Raw genomic sequence first — 17,342 nt, forward strand, 5'->3', positions numbered from 1 at the left:
TAAATAATTCGCTACATGAGGCTTTCCTTTTAGTGCCTGCCATTATTCTAATGATTTTCTTTTTAATGTAAAATTCTTTTTTGTTGTCTGTTGAGTTTCCCCAGAAAACAATCCCAGATGACATGGTTGACTGGAAGCAAGCAAAGCAGACTAATTTCAAAGTTTATTTTTCATGAGTTTTTATGAGTGATGTGACAGTCCTCATAGCAAAGCATGCTGGGCTTAGTTTAGGATAAGGTGTTGAACATATGTTTTCCAATTTAAGTTGTTTCTACTTCTTCAACTTTTTATCCACATACCCTGCACCTACTTACCGAACGTCATGATCGAGTGGTTAAATCTCCTGCTTCGTAATCGAAAGGTCCCGGGGTAAAATCTCGGCCTGGAGAACGGGTATCATGACTGGATTTTTTTATTCACTCCAGGCAAATTCCGGGATAGTGCCTTAAATTAAGTCATGACCGCTTCCTTCCACATCCTTTCCAATTCATAATCACCCTCTCATTCGACGCGATATAGTCTGAGCTACCGAAAAAGCGTCGTTAAATAAATATATCTAGTTTAACACAATTTTTGTTGATAGTACAAAATTTCGTTAAATTTGTTTTGTCAAAATGTAATGTGAGTTTATTGACTTCAATCCATTTGTTCAAGGTAGCAAATTTGAAAATAGCCAGATTCTATATGTGAAATAATAATATGAGTATCATCCGCAAAAATAAGGGTTTAGACTGAGAATTTATGGTTAGGGATAAATCAATGATATGTATGAAGATAAGCAGAGGACTAAGTATTGAACCTTGACTTTTTATTGACAAAACGATCAAGAGAACTTTGTAGCGTATTAACTACAAAAACATGTTTCTGAGACCCATTTTTAAAGGTATAGGAAGGACATAATTACCAGCATTTAATATGCCATGTGCTGGCTTCAAGCTGTAAGGATTTGTTGTCAGGTAATGTAAGATGATAAGATTTGCACAGAGTAAAAACAAATAACCCATCAAGAGTCAACCAATGATATCATTTCATTGCAATGTGTCTAGAATGCTGAAGATTTTTTGGTTAGATTTCACATCATAGATAACCTGCATATAATTTCTGCTTGCCAATGCACCCCATAAGTACTAGAGCGTTTTCCCTGCTCTCACACATATTTTAATAACATGCCAATATACTTCCAGTTCTTCCTTTGTGCTAAATACTTTGCAATATTCATATTAGGAAAGCCTAAACCAAAGATATCATGGCGGCGATTACACAACGCAACAACCCGGAAGACAGGACCACAAGGCTTGTCTATTATAATTTTGTAAATGTTTTAAAGAAATCAGGGATATTGTACTTGCCAAATTTACTCGAATAAAATCAATTACGTATTTTTTTTAAATGGTCCACGATAACTTATTAACAATGTAGCAATGCGTACGAGTACATTGATTTTCATGAATGTTGTGAAAGCGGCCAAAGTCTGGTTCTTTGTGGTTGTATTCTTTGGTGACTGAAGTTCGTCATGACGCTGTTCAAAACTGGTATTCACTAACGACGCCATTTTGGGCTGGTAAAGGAAGGGAGATATTCCTTGTTACATTAGATTAATTTAGATAGTGGTAAGTAATTAAAATTAAAAGTGCATGCGATCATTACTGTGTCGTCATTGTGTCTGTAGTTAACGTGTATGTTGCGGGATATGATTAAGTTGAATCATTCGGTTTATGTTGCATGGTAGTAGTTCCGTTCGTGGTAATAGATATCACAGCCCAGAATTGGGCATTTGAAAGTTTTATATTCATATTGTCATGTAATAGGCCTAATGTACAAGTGTTGGGATATACATGTTCCCGATTTTCAAGTCTGTAACTTTGGTTAAAAGTGGCTGACTTCATTCGGCGCTAATGGTTTATAGGTTTTTGTTCATGTTGATTGTTCATTCATTTTTGGTTATTAGTAATGTCTTCAAACATGTAACTAGTTTAGGTTTGCCTTTTGTGAAATTTTGTTATGGTGCCGTATTGTAAACATTTGACATACCTTTGTAATATGATGATCCGGGTTGCTTAGTCAGTAGACAACTATGGGCCGGTAGACGGATTTAATTCTCGGAAGGTGCAAACTTTTCTCTTTGCTGTTGCGTCCATACCATATGTGGGGTACACATAGCCTTTATCCCATGGGTACCAGGAGCCCTTTTCCCAAAGATAAAGCAACCAGGATGTGAAGCCAACTACTAACTTATGGTTCCAAGGTTAAGAAATAATGGAGCTATACCTCCATTGCTCCATACATATTCATGGCGTTGTGCTTGATAAGTACCTGAGACAACTTAATTTTGCCCTACAGTGCAATGACTTGTTATATTATTTTGTGTTACTGTGAGTAACCTTGTGGGTAAAAATGGATGTCTGATTTCATCTACACAAAGAGCACAAAATTAATTGTTTTCTTTTACACCATGTATTTTTATTTCATATTTATGGCTAGTGTCATTTGGATTTGAGCCAGAAGTTTTCTTTGTTCTATTGTGTTTGTGATTATGACTGGTTTCAGAAACGCTGTGTTCATTTGCTGCATTTGTATAGCACATTGTAAGGAGACAATGTCTGGATCTGGTGATCATGATGATGAGAGCTATGTTGTGAAGCTTCGAGGTTTGCCATGGTCAACCACAGTAGATGAGATTCTTAAGTTTTTCAGTGAGTATGAGAATCTTTTCTTGTGACTGGTGAAGGTTTTGGTGGGTGAATGTTTTGCTGCATGCCGGAAAACAATTTTTTCGTTCTTCTAAATCAATTTACTTTCAATGAAACAAATTATTTAGGAACTGCCAGTGAATAAAAATAAGAGCTGGGCAAGGTGTTTGTATAATGACTTTAACAATTCTTCTAGGGATTGTTGTCTTTTCAGAACTTTGTGTTTTTCAGCATGTTCTTTAGAAAATTTAGTAGTAAACGTGTATTATACACACAGGTGACTGCAGTATAAAAGATGGGAAGCTTGGTATTCATATGACCATGTCCAGAGAAGGACGACCAAGTGGTGAGGCATATGTGGAAATGGAAACAGATGAAGATATTGAAAAAGCTTGCAAGAAAGACAGGGATCACATGGGACATAGGTATATCGAAGGTGCGTGACTTTGTAGTTATATCTTGTAATTTTAGTTATATTGTCATTTTTCTTGATCTCTTACATTCTTGTTGATATTGCCTTTGTGTTCTTTTTGGAGAGAGAGGTAGGTGTAAAATGTATGTTCTTGGGTAAAGTACATATTTTGTGTTTAGTGGATATGTATAAACAGAATTTTTAACTTGTAAATTATTATAAGTGTAGAGTTTGAGTTATGTTGAAGTTCACTCTTCAAAGTATCCAAATACTAAGGGGAAGTGTGGTGACCATGTTGACCATTGAGAGCTTAAACTTTGCTTGAAGGCAAGAATTAACTTTTGGAGTAGACCATGTTCTGTGCTTAGAAGGCATCCAGTTGTGGCTGTTGTGAACATGTAATGAACCTTCAGGATCCAGAAACGTTAGGGAATTTCTCTCGCTGGACAGAAGCTGGCCTTTGTTGGATGTGGTGAAGTCGAGTGAATGTGTTGGATTTAATCGTGTGAGAGAAGAAAGTTTCTTTGACTCACATGCACACTTGGTTGGGGAATCATAGTGTAACCATGACCCATATGTAATGGGTTCCCTTGTTTCAGTGTTCAAGGCCAAACGATCTGAAATGGAATGGGTTGTGAAACGTAGTGGCTTGAACTTGGAAAATGCAATGGATGATGGTTGTGTGAGACTCCGAGGACTACCATTTGGTTGCTCGAAAGAAGAGATAGCACAGTTCTTTTCAGGTATGTTAGCTTCATACTTTTTTTTTCTCTAATGACAAAATATCACTTTTTAATTGTCACTAATAAGTAGATGAACGCCTTTGTACAGAATATTCTAGATAAATTTACAAAAAAATTCTCAAAAGTCTGTTACTGATGGTAATACAATAAGGGATGAGTCATGGTTAAATTGGTAGAGCATTGTTGACTTATTCTGGATAGTATACAGATTTTCATTTTAAAATGCAGATATCAAATCAATTGTGAATGTACCTTTTTTATAGTGTTAGGATGGAAGTTATGTCTAATGATTATGATTGAGAAATAGTGTGATGGTGATAATTGTCTTAGGAAAATTTACAGTCTTAGTCACTTGAAAGTAAGTATACAGACAGTCCTCAACTTACACAAGGGTTGTCTGTAGACCCTTTTAAGTGGAAGTTTATTTATATTGATAATTATGTTCAATATGTAAACTTGTCATATATTTCAGTGGTACTCTGCAGGGATCAAAAGTACCTAACATGCGTTAATTTGTAGTAGTACTATGTTTAAAGAAATTGATGCATTTTGTGATTAATTTTACTTACAAGATCATGGCATAAATAGTTCAGAATAACTTATTTTTACATAAACTTGATATTTGTTTAACATGGGGAGGGTCTGTATAAGACATTCATGCATTATTTTTTTACACTTTGTGCATTATTTAGATCATTTGTGAGCAGTTTAAATTCTGCACATGCTTCTTGGGCTAATTTCACTGGAAAACTAAAAAGCAATTTTTGAATAGGTGTTATTCCATCTGTAAAATTAAAAATGTTAGTTGCGACACTTCATTATAATATTTTTTCTTTTTCTAAGAATTTTTTTTATTGCAGACACTTTAGTTCAGTCAAATATAATTTTGTTGCCTTGTGCAGCAAAGATTGCTCACTGTTGCTTTTGTTGGTTTGTAATTTTTATTTTATCAAAAATAACTTATTCCTTTATTATTTCTTAATATGGAATTTGATGGCATCAGTTTTTTTAATATTTATTTGTTGCATTAAATTCAGTTAGAGTCCACCTTACGTTTTTCTGTTGCTTCCGTGGGTGGACATAATTCATAATGTGAAATAAGTGAAACATAAGACATTCAGTTTTTCGTGGATCTTGGTTGTCTATGAATTATCACCATCAACCTATTTTTTTTATACATCCTTAGTCTTCATGAATATGACAGTTTTAATTTTGGTAATGCTGAGGGTGTATTGCAAAGGCTTCGCTGTTGACTAGCAGTACAAGCAAGGAAGTTGCAGTGATCGGCAGTTATTTCACTTTTAGAATAGCAGTTCCAGTAATATTGAAATTTTCCTAATAGTATTTTCTGAAGTGAAGTTGAAAATCAGTGACATTTAACGTGATAAAACTTAAGGTACAGGACTGATAATGTATGTTTTATGAAGATCTGTAATTTTGTATTTGGTGTGATTAAAACAGAATGTTAGAAAATGCTTGTGTCCTGTACTAAAAGTATACTTTTTTTACTAGTCTGAACAAAACAAAGGATGACTAATGGCTTGTTGCAGACTTTGTTAGTTTGTTTTGGGGTCATTCTGGAAGACCCGGATCTCATAACCAGTTAGCCCCCCCCCCACCCAAAAAAGTGGGCTGCTTCCAGCAGTATTTCTGAAAGGTTTGGTGAAGTTTCATTTTCCATTTTTGTATGTGTCTGAGTATTTCACTACCATTTTGGCATACTTTTCATGTTCAGATCTTTGGTCTTAATTAGTCTGCTTTTCTTGTTCAGTGCTTGTCATCTTCCAGTCATTTATTTATAATTTCTTCCCTGTTCACGTTTTCAACATTTGGATCAATTTGTTTAAGCTGGCCGAATCTTTACATTTTCTGTAATATCTTCCCTTCCATCTGGAAATTGCTTGACCCACACAGAAGCACGTTCTACTCATTGATCAGTATTTATAAATGCCACTGGTATTTTGTCCCATGGTCGCAAAAAATGTATTGTTTTTATTCTAATAGTTGTCACCCAAGAGACACTTCAGTTATAAAACTGACTGAATAATTATTTGACATAACGTTGCTGAATCATGTGCTTACGTGATTAACAAGAAGGAACTTGACCAGTGTTGCCAGTTATTACATAAAAATCAGTGTAGTTATTTTGTTTCAGACCTTGTAAATGTTTTGTTACTTGTGACCACAAGAAGCCCTTCAGTGGTTGCGTACATAAAGTATCTCATTTCTACAAATCTTGTTTTTGTTTTTAATCTAAGGTTCTACAAAATGAGAGAGTGTGTTGGTGTGGTACTGATTTTGTATTATAGGAGTTTCTTGAATTGGATCTTGAAGGACTTAAACATAGGCTTTGCTATGAGTGTGCTACTCTTTTTGTTTAAAATGAACACATTTTTCCTTTTTCAAATTAGACAGTGAACCTATTGTGTTGTACAAGTATAAAGTATAAACAGTAGCAAAACTTTGCAATACACTCTGAGCACTTCATCTGCTCATTGGAACTGAAATACTTATTGAAGTTTGTATCAATCTGATTTTGTTGTGTGTTGATTGTGGGCATATGTTTATTGGTTGGGTAGGGTTGGAGATAGTACCCAACGGGATTTCCCTACCGACTGACTACACGGGAAGGAGTACGGGGGAGGCTTACGTTCAGTTTGTAAACAAAGAAGTGGCAGAGAAAGCTCTGCAGAAACACAAGGATAAAATAGGACACAGGTGGGGAAGGCTGATATGGAAGGGAGGGACCGGGTGGGCTGAAAACCCAAACCTCCTATTCTACTACGGTATACCTCACTCTGTCTGTCTCATAACACATCAGCCCAAGTTGTGGCTGGGTGTACATTGTAGAGTAAATTCATATTCTGCCAAGGGCATGGGGTACTGACAAGGTAGGTGGTTGCTCTTCATAATATGTATTAATTTTTATGCTGTCAACATCAGGTAAGATGGGATTTTTAATAAAAATAATATGTATTTAGTCAACTACTTCATTTTGCTATTTTCACATGTAATTGTTGGTTTTGAAGACTTGGAATTTGTTCTACTATTTTCCTTGTTTTTACATTAAACACAGGTAATGTTGATTGCAGTTGTATATGAAAACATGAATTAAATATGGCCATCTTGATGTTTTTACATAGCAGACTCTTTCTGATATGTAGTGGTCAAGTAGCAAACTATGTATAAAAGCCAGATATTCTACTTTCCTGTCAAACCTCAGTGGTGCTTCCCTGCCTTCAAATTGGAGATGCACTTGTGATTAAATTGCAGCATAGCTTGTGGTTACAACTGAATGTACCCTTTATCTTTCATAAGTAATGATAAAGTTTGTTTACTGTAATGCTGAAATGACTTTCTAAGGATGTAGCAAAGGCATTGAAAAGACGTTTTGTATTTGTAACTTTGAATAATATATTATTGTTATTAAAATGGAGTCTAGTTTACTTGTAAGGATAACACTGTAAGAGGCAGGTCACTGAACTGATGCAGTTCATACATTGTGAATGATTGCAAGTACTGTGTGATGAAATGCATGTAAGGCTCTGGTTTAATGCAGAGTTTCAGACTGACTTCTTAAAAAACGTCTTTACAATAATAAACTCATTATATTGACATTTAATAAGATAAGTATAAAATGTTATTGTCGAACTTGACATGTTTTTGGACTCCAGGTATGAAGAAATTAATGATCCCTGTTTTAGAGCAAGGAAAATTTGGGACACTATTTTAAACACCAACAGACTTATGTGTTTGGCTTATATGGAGTTTAATAATACTGTATCAAATGTAGAGGTTATGGAGCATTACATTAGATGTGATGATGATTGAAAATAGGGAGCTTTTGACATGCACGTGAACTGTTATGGCATTAATTTGGAGGTACTGAGAAAATCTGAAAGCTTCTGAGATTACAGTCCTGTGTTTGAGATTTAATCAAGGGCATTTTGCAGATTATTATTATTACACATTCTCTACATGTATATTAGGAAGTGATGTCATGTTTGAAGAAGGAATGTTAATGTCATCTGTAGTTAACTCTTGTTTATAAAAGTATTTGTTTTGATCCTCCTAAATAATTGATCATATTACTGTTATCTCCATATTGTGGTGCTTCTTTGTAGTAAGAGGAAGTATGTTATCCTAAATGTACTTAACCTGCAAATAAAAATAAACCGAGCTATAAATAAGGCACTCTTAAAATATAGTTTTAATATTCAAAGAGCTGTGTTCATTGTTGAATAAGGATACAAATTTAAATTTGAAAATTTTTAATTTAAATTGCAATTTAAAAAATGAAATATTGAAAGAGGAAAATATATAACCTGCTGCAGGACAAGTTCACCATTCTGTCATTGTGTTCTGTTAATAAGTATTTGTAGATACATCTGAGTTCTTGAAACCTCTAGATTGGACTCCTTATTGTTGTGGTAGGTGACAAGTGGAACTAAAAGCAAATTATTAGAAGGAATTTATTATTAAAGTGAGGAAAATAGAATAGAAGTGATTGCTGTTGATGAAGTACAAGAACAGATAACTTTCACCCTGTTATACTGACCTTAGATATTTAATTCTGTGTATGTAAACTGGGAACCATTTTAATTAATTTAAACTACCTTTCTTCCACTTCATCTCGCAGGTGACGGTAATGATAGAACTATAACAAGTCTGGCTTAATTCACCATCCCTCTTGGCATGTCAGCCATAACATTCATTCTCTCATTAACAGAACTTCAGCAGTTGATACAGTGTCATTCTGTATATTTTGGTGGGAAAGGGAAATTATGGGAAAGCAATTTCATCATGCCATCTAGAATAGTCTTCCTTTGCTTCAAGAATGAAATTTGAGCAGGGACAGTTTAAAAGTTGAGTGTGTTAAAGACCACTCTGTACTATACAACTCTGGTTCTTTTGCTTGATGGGCGCCAATGGATCAGAATCTACCGCAAATTAAAAATATGCCTGTATGTAACTGTTGATAGCTCTACAGTGTAAATATCTTTGACACTTAGTTTTAGTGTTTAAGGCATTTGCAATCGAGTTTGATTGAAGCTTCTTTTATGATCTATTCACAGGACAAATGTTGTTTTGAAAGATTGATATTTGTGATTGAACTTTGATAACAGTCACCAGGGCTTGAGAAATGTTATGTTGGTAGTTGAAGTCTCATTAACCTTCTAAACATGGGAAGTAGAATAAAATGTTAATATGCCAACTTTTTGTCCAGATGTAAATGATTCAGTGTTCTGTTTCCACATGATTTTATCTTGAGAAGCTGTGAACCAAAAGACTGTTGAGTGCTCGCTCTCTCTCTCTCTCTCTCTCTCTGAATTATTGTTCTCACCAAGTTCTTTGGTACCATCCATTGCATGCACTAAGTTTATTGATTACATGTGTAGATGGAATGGTTTAGCAGTTAATAATTGAGCTCCTTAAGTCTATAACTTCTGTTTCTTAATTTTCATAAAATAACATAGTAAAAGTACCTAGGACACTTTTTATAAAAGAATTATATTTAACTCTAAAAGTACATTGGTCAGAATATCAAACACTGCACACTGGTGGGTAATGATTTAATTCTAAGCATGTGGCAGTCCTTTCAACTTGTCAGCATGAAGTACCATATAGTGCAAGTTACACTGTCACCATCCACAGCTGTGGAGTAAGTTTCATTGTCCGCAGAGAACCCCTGTTTTGTGTTTCTATCTTGCAAATAGTATTTGAACTACATGAATTAATGTGTGTGTAGCCTTCAGGACAAAAGTCCAGGCTCTAATTTGGCAAGTGTATTGACAGGATCTATAATTTTGTTGTTGAACAAATGGCAGGCATAGATATTTGTCAGTTTTGAATGGTGTGCACTACCAATGAAAATTCCTCTTGCACCAGGTTAGGGCCTGGGTTTTAAATTCCCCCACATAGAAGGATAAACAGCCACTTACTGTCTTGTTTGAAACCTAAAATAGTTGCCTTGAGAGTTTAGTAATCCTGTGTTTAAAAGGTTAATGAATGGTCCATTGGTTTTGATATGATGTCTGAGAATGGATATATTTATCAGTTTCATTGAATCATTGGCTTTGAAATGCTTCCAGCCTAGATTCAAATTAAGGTGTGGTATTATACTAAGACTTCAAAACGTTTTTACACTAGCAGCAGGTGTTCAATAACTAATAACAATTATGCTTAGTGAATGCTGTATTCTTTTGATACAAAAGTGTCTGCACTACTGATGCCATTTCAGCACATTAATGCAAAACATGAATTGGAGGTATTTGTAGACAGTTGGATAAGGAGATAAGACTGGGTTTCTGTGTTTTAGTCACATGAATTGCTCAAGACATTACACAGTAGATATTTTCTGGTAGTTTGTAATAGAAACAATAGGCTTGAAATTTATTACTAGTTCCTTGAATTGCTGAAGGTGTTTTAGGCTTTGAAATATCAATAAATTTAAAGTGTTTGTCTCTTATTCTATTACATAGTAACTAAGGATAATTTTCAATATTTTAATTATATTGGTAATTGAGACCAGTGTTGTCCAACTTGGAACTTACATACAAGAATGTTACATTATGTGAGTCATTGCATTCTATTTGCAATGGTTTTAGCTGAAGAATGAAAAATTGTGGCTCAATATTTGCAGTTGTATATAGAGTCAGGATAGTTCAGTCATTGACTAGCTATGAACTAGGTGGTGGCTTCATTTCCTGGCAGGGACAGGTATTTTCCTTTTGCACCGCTGTGTCCAGAGTGGCTCTGGGACCTACCCTGCCTCCTCTTCACTAGGTTCTGGTCATGTGAATAAGAATAAATGATGAGTCTGCAATAGGCATAGTGTATGAAGGTATATCATAATAATAAAGCCTGAAGATACTGCATGCATGTAAGAAGGCAGTGTCAGGTTTAAAATCACCATGTCAGAAATGGTGTAGTGACATAACTAGTTGCAGTATGTTCTTAATGTAATGAAATGTAGAAGACCTGGACAAACACCTTTAAAGGGGAGAAAAGAAAATTACATAATTTTGATGGGGTGTTAGTGGTGAATGCTGTGTTCTGGCTAGTAATGTGCAGCTAGACCACTAAAATTGGAGGAATATTAAAGAAATGTTTATTATTGTTGTTAAATGCCTTAGCATTGGGGTATGATTGCTGCTGGGGATTTAATAATAACACATTTCTGCACAGCCTGGCTTCTAAACCAGGATTCATCACTGTGGTCGAGAAACTCTCATAATGCAAAGATGGTTGTCTTCTGGATGATAATGGAGGCAGCAAGGAACTGTGAAACATTGGTAAACTCCTACCAGACTACATGATGCCACAACCCTGAAGACAGCCATCTTCTTACTCAAGCGCTTGAAAACCTCAAATTCTGCTCTCATGATGCAGTTTCTTTTAAGACTGAAAATGGTATATCACCATATTAAAAGCTTTTGTTTACCTTTGTGAATTTCTTAAAATTCAGGTGATTGTCTTATTTGTTCTTGTGATCTGATTTGAAGGATTGGTTTTTTAATGTCTCAGATTTGTAATTCTCACTGTTTAAAGGTCTTGATTTGCTGGTTAGTGATGCTGTGTGGTATTGTATGTGGTTACATATGTCCTCTGTTTTGAGGTTTGATGAAGATAGAACGTTACCCAAAATTTGACATCCATCTGTTAACTACATTGTTACAACCCAGAAGTCTACAATTGACTTTGAAAATGATTTATGCACACACATTATTGTGAATATTTTAACCAGGCAGCTGTGTACATACATTTTATATTTTAAACTGCATAATCTCTAACTCTGATATTTTATAGATTCACATAAATGTGATTATTTGGATGGATATGATGCAGCACTTTTTGGAAACCATGTTGTTATTTATATTGCTGCTGTTTTCTTGATGGCTGGGCTATATTATTAAAGAGAACTGAGTTGGACAGCACTGAGAATTAGATGTTTTTTGTTTAAATTAGCTTAAATCTAATTTTGCAGAGGATTTAGATCATTTTGATATTTCATGATTTTATAATGTCATAATTACATTACTCTTTGCCTGATTCAGGTACATCGAAATATTCCGTAGCAGTTTATCAGAAGTTCGAGCTGCTATTGGACCAAAGATGCGTCCTATGGGTCCAGGAGGCTTCAATCAAAGACCTGCCCCATATGACAGAGGTGATAGATTTGGTGGAATGAATCGTTACAACAATATAGGCAGAGGATCTCGGAGCTTTAAGGGTGAGTTTGTATGTGTGAAGGATAGTTTGTGGTTGGATTGGCCATATTGGTATAGTTGAAGGTGAGTGACCCTAACACTTTTGTAGGTCTGTGCCCAATGTCATTGTCATTGAAGGCAGGTTCATGCTGTACCTAACTTATAGTAGTGCTGATATCAAATTACTAGTATAGTATAACGTGAATGTTGTGAATTTGTTGCTACCAGAGATACAGCCATCAGAATTTCAAATGTTTCCATGTTGCATGAATGGCAAACTCATACAGTTACACATAATGGACATTGGCTACATGCCATATGTTAAAATTTGTGTCTCTGGATTCTCTGTAATTTCCTTTTGAGTTTTTCCATTAGATAAAATTTTACTATTAGAATAAGAAAAGGTCCCAGCCTTTTTATTGTTACATGAAGGTAGTTGTTCTGTTACAGTAGTCAGTATCAGCTGTGCAATATTTCTATTATCATTTATGTGATCCAGGTTATCTCTGCACGTAATTGCAAAGCACAGTATTGTTTTGTGACTTTTCAGGTTTTGGAGATTTTGATGATGGACCAAGTCCTTGGGGATTCAACTCATCTTGGGGCAGTGGCGGTGGTGGTCCTGGTCTACGTGGCAACCTAGGTGGCCGTGGAGGTGGTCTAAATATGAACATGAATATGAACTCTGGTGGATTTGGTGGACTAGGAATGGGTCGTGGCGGTCGTGCTGGTGGAGGTGCAGGTGGAGGAAACTGGAGCAGCAATGGAACTGGGCTGGGGGGAGGTGGCGGAGGTGGTGGGCATTGCATCCACATGAGAGGACTGCCATTCAGAGCAACACAGGCAGATATTGCTGATGTAAGGCCAGATCATCTTTGTAACAAACACACACATTATGATTTCTTCTTGGGCTACTAGCCATGTCAAGTGGTTGAATGGTAAAATGTGAAAAGACATGGCTTGTAGCCCAAGAAGAATTAATTATTCTTGGTTGTCATGAAAGTTTCAGATCCTACTTGGATTGTCTGTGAGATTTCTGCCATGTTACAGTATCTTGTGTGTGTTTTTTCTTTCTTCTTCCTCTTCCCCCTTCCCCTCACCAGTAGCTTTTGAATCACGTGATGAATATTCTTGAAGCATTTTTTGAAAATTATGCTACTATGGGCTCCTCCCACCTTTGTAGTTTTTATACTTGAAAACATGGTGGCCATACAGATGTGTAAGGAGGGAGCTACATGTTGACTGCTGTAATGTAGGGTCTTGAGATTTTGTGTGGTAATGGATTTTAAAAATATGAATGCCTTGACTACTTCAATAATGATGATTTTATGCTTAAAATTTTACTTAGAGCTAAAGATGAGTGCATATGTAGTTGGTCCTCTAAGTTTAAATTTTCTTAAAATGTGGTTATAAAATAATTTTGTATTGTGTAATAACTTTTGTAATTTTCAGTTCTTTAGGCCAGCTGTGCCAATAAACATTCGTCTCCTGTATGATAACAGTGGTCGTGCATCTGGAGAAGCAGATGTAGAGTTTGCAACTCATGAAGAGGCAGTGAAAGGCATGTCCAAAGTAAGTAAATTGCTATTAAAAGAGTACAAGGTGTTAGAAACCTGTGTAGAATCAGGCTCCTTATCTGAGCATGTTGTATTCTTGTGTGGTTTGAGGTTCTCATGGCTTTGAAAATGTCACTGTCAATGTCATGTGGACTTGTTTGTTGATTCCAGTGTTTCAAAATGTCGGTAACTACCTAGTGAGAGTTTACATGAATTTAGAAATGACAATGGAGTGAGATTGGTGAACTTCGCCACATCCAAAAATCTGATTGTTGAAAGCACAACATTCCCACATCTTGATATCCATGATCACACTTGGACTTCCCCTAATGGGATGACCCATAATCAAATTGATCATGTTCTAGTCGATCAGAGGAGACAATCAAACATCGTCTCCCAACTTACAAGTACTGGGGACTCTTTCCGTAGGGTAAATAACTGCTTTGGCTGTGTCTAGTGATTTAGCAATTTTTAACTGAGAATTAAAGTACTTGCTTTCATTTTAGGATAAAGGACATATGCAACATCGTTACATAGAGCTGTTCTTGAATTCCACGCCCGGTAACTCTGGAGGAGGTGGTGGTGGTTTGGGAAGTGGCAACTTCGGAAGTATGGGTGGTGGTGGATTTGGGGGTGGTACTGGAGGTGGAGGCTTTGGAGGCGGTAAGTAAATAATCTGATGATTTATTTTGTTTGTGCTGCCAGGTAGATGAGTATGCTGTGGCCACACACTAGGTCATAGAGTGAATACGCAGTTTGGTAGACATACTTCTGGTATGTTAATATTAAACAGCCTGTATGTGTTCTGAGGCTTCATGGTGTCTTCTGTTTCTGTCTTGCTTTCAGGTTTGGGGAGCAGTTTCCAGCGAGGATATTCAGGCAGCTTGGGGAGTGGAATGGGGTACAGTAGCCAGATGGGCGGTAGTAATTACAGTTCATTTTAAAATTACAAATGCACTTCTTGCATGTAATATTGCAGAGTTATGTGAGAGGGAATCATGTGAATAGACTCTGACTTTGATGAACATTTTACTGGGCTCTTCTTTCTCATACTCCCGGTGGGTTTGTCTCTTCATAGAATGTACAGAGGTGATACATCATTCACACCACCATATGCTGAGATTGCAGTGAGAGATTTCTTGTCCTCTAATTGTGATGTGAAATAACAAGAAGTGGCAGTGTCATGTTCATTGTGTGTACATTACACACTTACAAGGTCTTTGAGAAAATTAACCTGCCACTTAATGTTACATTGACAGTTCTTTAAATTCACAGATATTCAACAGAGCCCCTCACTTGCCATTATGTTCATATCATTGGCCTTTTAATCTGTTTGTTTGATTAAAGTAATGGCCTATGTATATGTGTTTTGTCATTTATATTTTGCTCTCAGACTAAAATTTTAGGTTTTTTTCTTTGGCTTGAGTTGTCTTGAAGTTATCCTTAATGTAATTTAGACAAGCAGAACACTGAAGAATGTATTAAAAAGTCATAACTCTATAGATGTTTATATTTGTTATTGCCATTAATACAAAAGGTACAAACATTTACTGCTAAGACATTTTCTTTGTTGATTGTTCAATTGATTTAAAGACAACTGTCAGTGGTGGTTGTTCCAAGCAAATAGGCTTGTGAAGAAGTACTTTGCTTGCATTCAGAATTTTTGTTGTAATCCACATGTGTGAATGAAATCCATGTAGTTTTCATATATTAAAAACATCTTACATCTTTGGTAATTTATAGAAATTATTTTTAATAATGGAGAGTGTAGATTCATGTACTGAATTCTGTCCAGCGTATGCCATATAAACATTTATTTTGTGAAGTTGAAAGTTTGTTCATTCAGAACTTCTTAGTATGTGGTTAGTCTTTTGGAATTTTTGTAACATAAATCTAGGTTCGGAAGGACATACTTATTTCACGTTTAAAGTGTGACGGAGATGTATGTAATTGCACAGAATGTCATTGCACTGTGTCTGAAAAGGAAGTAATTTTAAGTGCAGTTTAGGTATATAACATGTTGGGGATAATGAACTGTGTGTTATGCACAGTAAACAGCCGTATAAAATAAATCTTGTGAGAAAACGACAAATTCCACATAATGTCATGTTATAATATTATACAAGTATATGAATCTTATGTATTTGTTTCAGCATCTAAATGGTGATCTGCATTTGCTTAAGGATGACTTCTGTCGGAATTATAGCACGTTCACAGTTCAGAGATTTATTTGGAAGGACAAAGTTGTGCGCTCTTAAGTGCCCAGGACAATCACAAAGTATTTTCTTCCATAGCTGTGTTTTAGTATGTAACACTCAGGTGTAGTATTTTCTGTTAATTGTATGGAAAAAAATGTAATGGCATGAAAAATCCATGATGTTCAAAGGCATACTTGTTTTTATTTAATTTGTCCTTACAGAAACATGTTGTGAATGTGACTGTGTAATTCTGCAGTATGACTTTAATCTAAATTAAATGTTATGTAATTTTTATATATTGGTATTTTCATTTCATGAGGTATGAGGTAATGCAGGAGTTACAGATACTGGACTGTTGAGAGTGTGCAAATAAGTGTGTTATACTTTCTAATTCAATTTGCATTTTTTATCAGTAGATGCATAAGGTGCCTGCTATAAATTATAAGCTCTTCCTAGCTGCCCATCACATAAAGAACATTCCTACCAATTTCATTAATGACTTTCTGGGCACTTCTTATCACTGCTCATTAAAGTTTCTGAAGCTGTACAGTTTCACTTAAAGGATGAAAGGTTATCTGTAAAATCTTTGTTTAACCTTCCTCCCCACCTGGTGAATATCACTTCTCATATACTTACAATCTTCAAAACCTGCCTTCCCAGACCCTCCACACTGTATAGGATATTCAAAGAAACCACTGAAGTTACCTAAATAATTTCAAGTAAACAAGCCGCAGAGATGACATACATGGTTTGTTCAATTCCTTTCAACATTGGGAATTAACAGTGATTGAGCAAACTGCCAACATGACTGAGCCAAAGACTGCAGATTCAGCTGATACCAAAGAAAAGTTTTTGCAACCATGGCAGGTTTGCCCATCACTTCAAATGGGACTGATTAATTGATATCTTGTTTAAAGTGCACATGTATATGCCACTAATGATTGCAAATGGTGATACAAAAATGCTATAGTGCTCTACCATTATTTGTCTAGCAGGACTGAGGAAAATGATATATGTCAATCTGAACAGCCAGTCTGAGTTGAAATTCAAACCTTACAATCCCTCAAATATGATGCACAAGTGCTTAGCTGTACACTACTACGTTCTGTTAGAAATGTCAAGTTAAAATTTTTGAATGGCATAAAATCCTGGATGTAGCATTTTGCTGGGCTTATAATGTGCAAGGCTGGTTCTATTCTGGAAGTTTCTGCTTAACAGGTTCAGTGTGATTGAAACCATTTGGACTGTGGAGTTTAGATGGTATTAAATTTTGGGAGTTTTATAGAGCTAGAGCAGCCAAAACAATTTGAACTGAAGTTAGTTGCAGACATTCAACATAAGCCACAATGACAACTTAGGTGTTTTAAATGGCTCATTCCACCAGTACATTTTGCAGCATTGACTTTGCAAACCTTATGTTTATGCGTCTTCCCTTGTGGGCATGATGATGGAAACATTAAAGACCTCTTAATAGTCGATAAACTACCAGATTACAAGGCACAACCTAACAAAACATTACACCAATATTAGATT

At 35.6% G+C, this 17,342-nt stretch overlaps 1 protein-coding gene across 2 annotated transcripts; it reads left to right on the forward strand.

The window, feature by feature from the left end:
• Window positions 1-1,451: 1,451 nt before the first annotated feature.
• Window positions 1,452-16,103, forward strand: glo (heterogeneous nuclear ribonucleoprotein glorund). Of its 2 annotated transcripts, XM_022072690.2 has the most exons (11): window positions 1,452-1,610; window positions 2,548-2,693; window positions 2,968-3,126; window positions 3,702-3,845; window positions 6,425-6,563; window positions 11,903-12,078; window positions 12,606-12,913; window positions 13,508-13,627; window positions 14,118-14,274; window positions 14,458-14,512; window positions 15,765-16,103. In XM_022072690.2, the coding sequence occupies exons 2-11, from the start codon at window positions 2,597-2,599 to the stop codon at window positions 15,769-15,771; spliced, it is 1,362 nt and encodes a 453-aa protein (XP_021928382.1). In that variant the 5' UTR covers window positions 1,452-1,610; window positions 2,548-2,596; the 3' UTR covers window positions 15,772-16,103. The 2 variants fall into 2 exon arrangements, with proteins under 2 accessions (XP_021928382.1, XP_021928381.1); XM_022072689.2 differs by having other exon boundaries at window positions 14,458-16,103.
• Window positions 16,104-17,342: the final 1,239 nt, after the last annotated feature.

The sequence above is a fragment of the Zootermopsis nevadensis genome, unplaced genomic scaffold (genome assembly GCF_977971745.1).
Source record: "Zootermopsis nevadensis isolate Lab colony 2312 unplaced genomic scaffold, Znev_1.0 Znev_ptg000017l, whole genome shotgun sequence".
In the NCBI taxonomy this organism is placed as follows: domain Eukaryota; kingdom Metazoa; phylum Arthropoda; class Insecta; order Blattodea; family Termopsidae; genus Zootermopsis; species Zootermopsis nevadensis.

What these genes read in the sequence shown, in the direction of transcription:
- glo (XM_022072689.2), top strand. Translation starts at nt 2,597, where the DNA reads ATGTCTGGATCTGGTGATCATGATGATGAGAGCTATGTTGTGAAGCTT. An exon ending in GATAGCACAGTTCTTTTCAG is followed by an intron (nt 3,846 to 6,424) that starts GTATGTTAGCTT and finishes TTGGTTGGGTAG; the next exon opens with GGTTGGAGATAGTACCCAAC. An exon ending in AGGTGGAGGCTTTGGAGGCG is followed by an intron (nt 14,275 to 14,457) that starts GTAAGTAAATAA and finishes TCTTGCTTTCAG; the next exon opens with GTTTGGGGAGCAGTTTCCAG.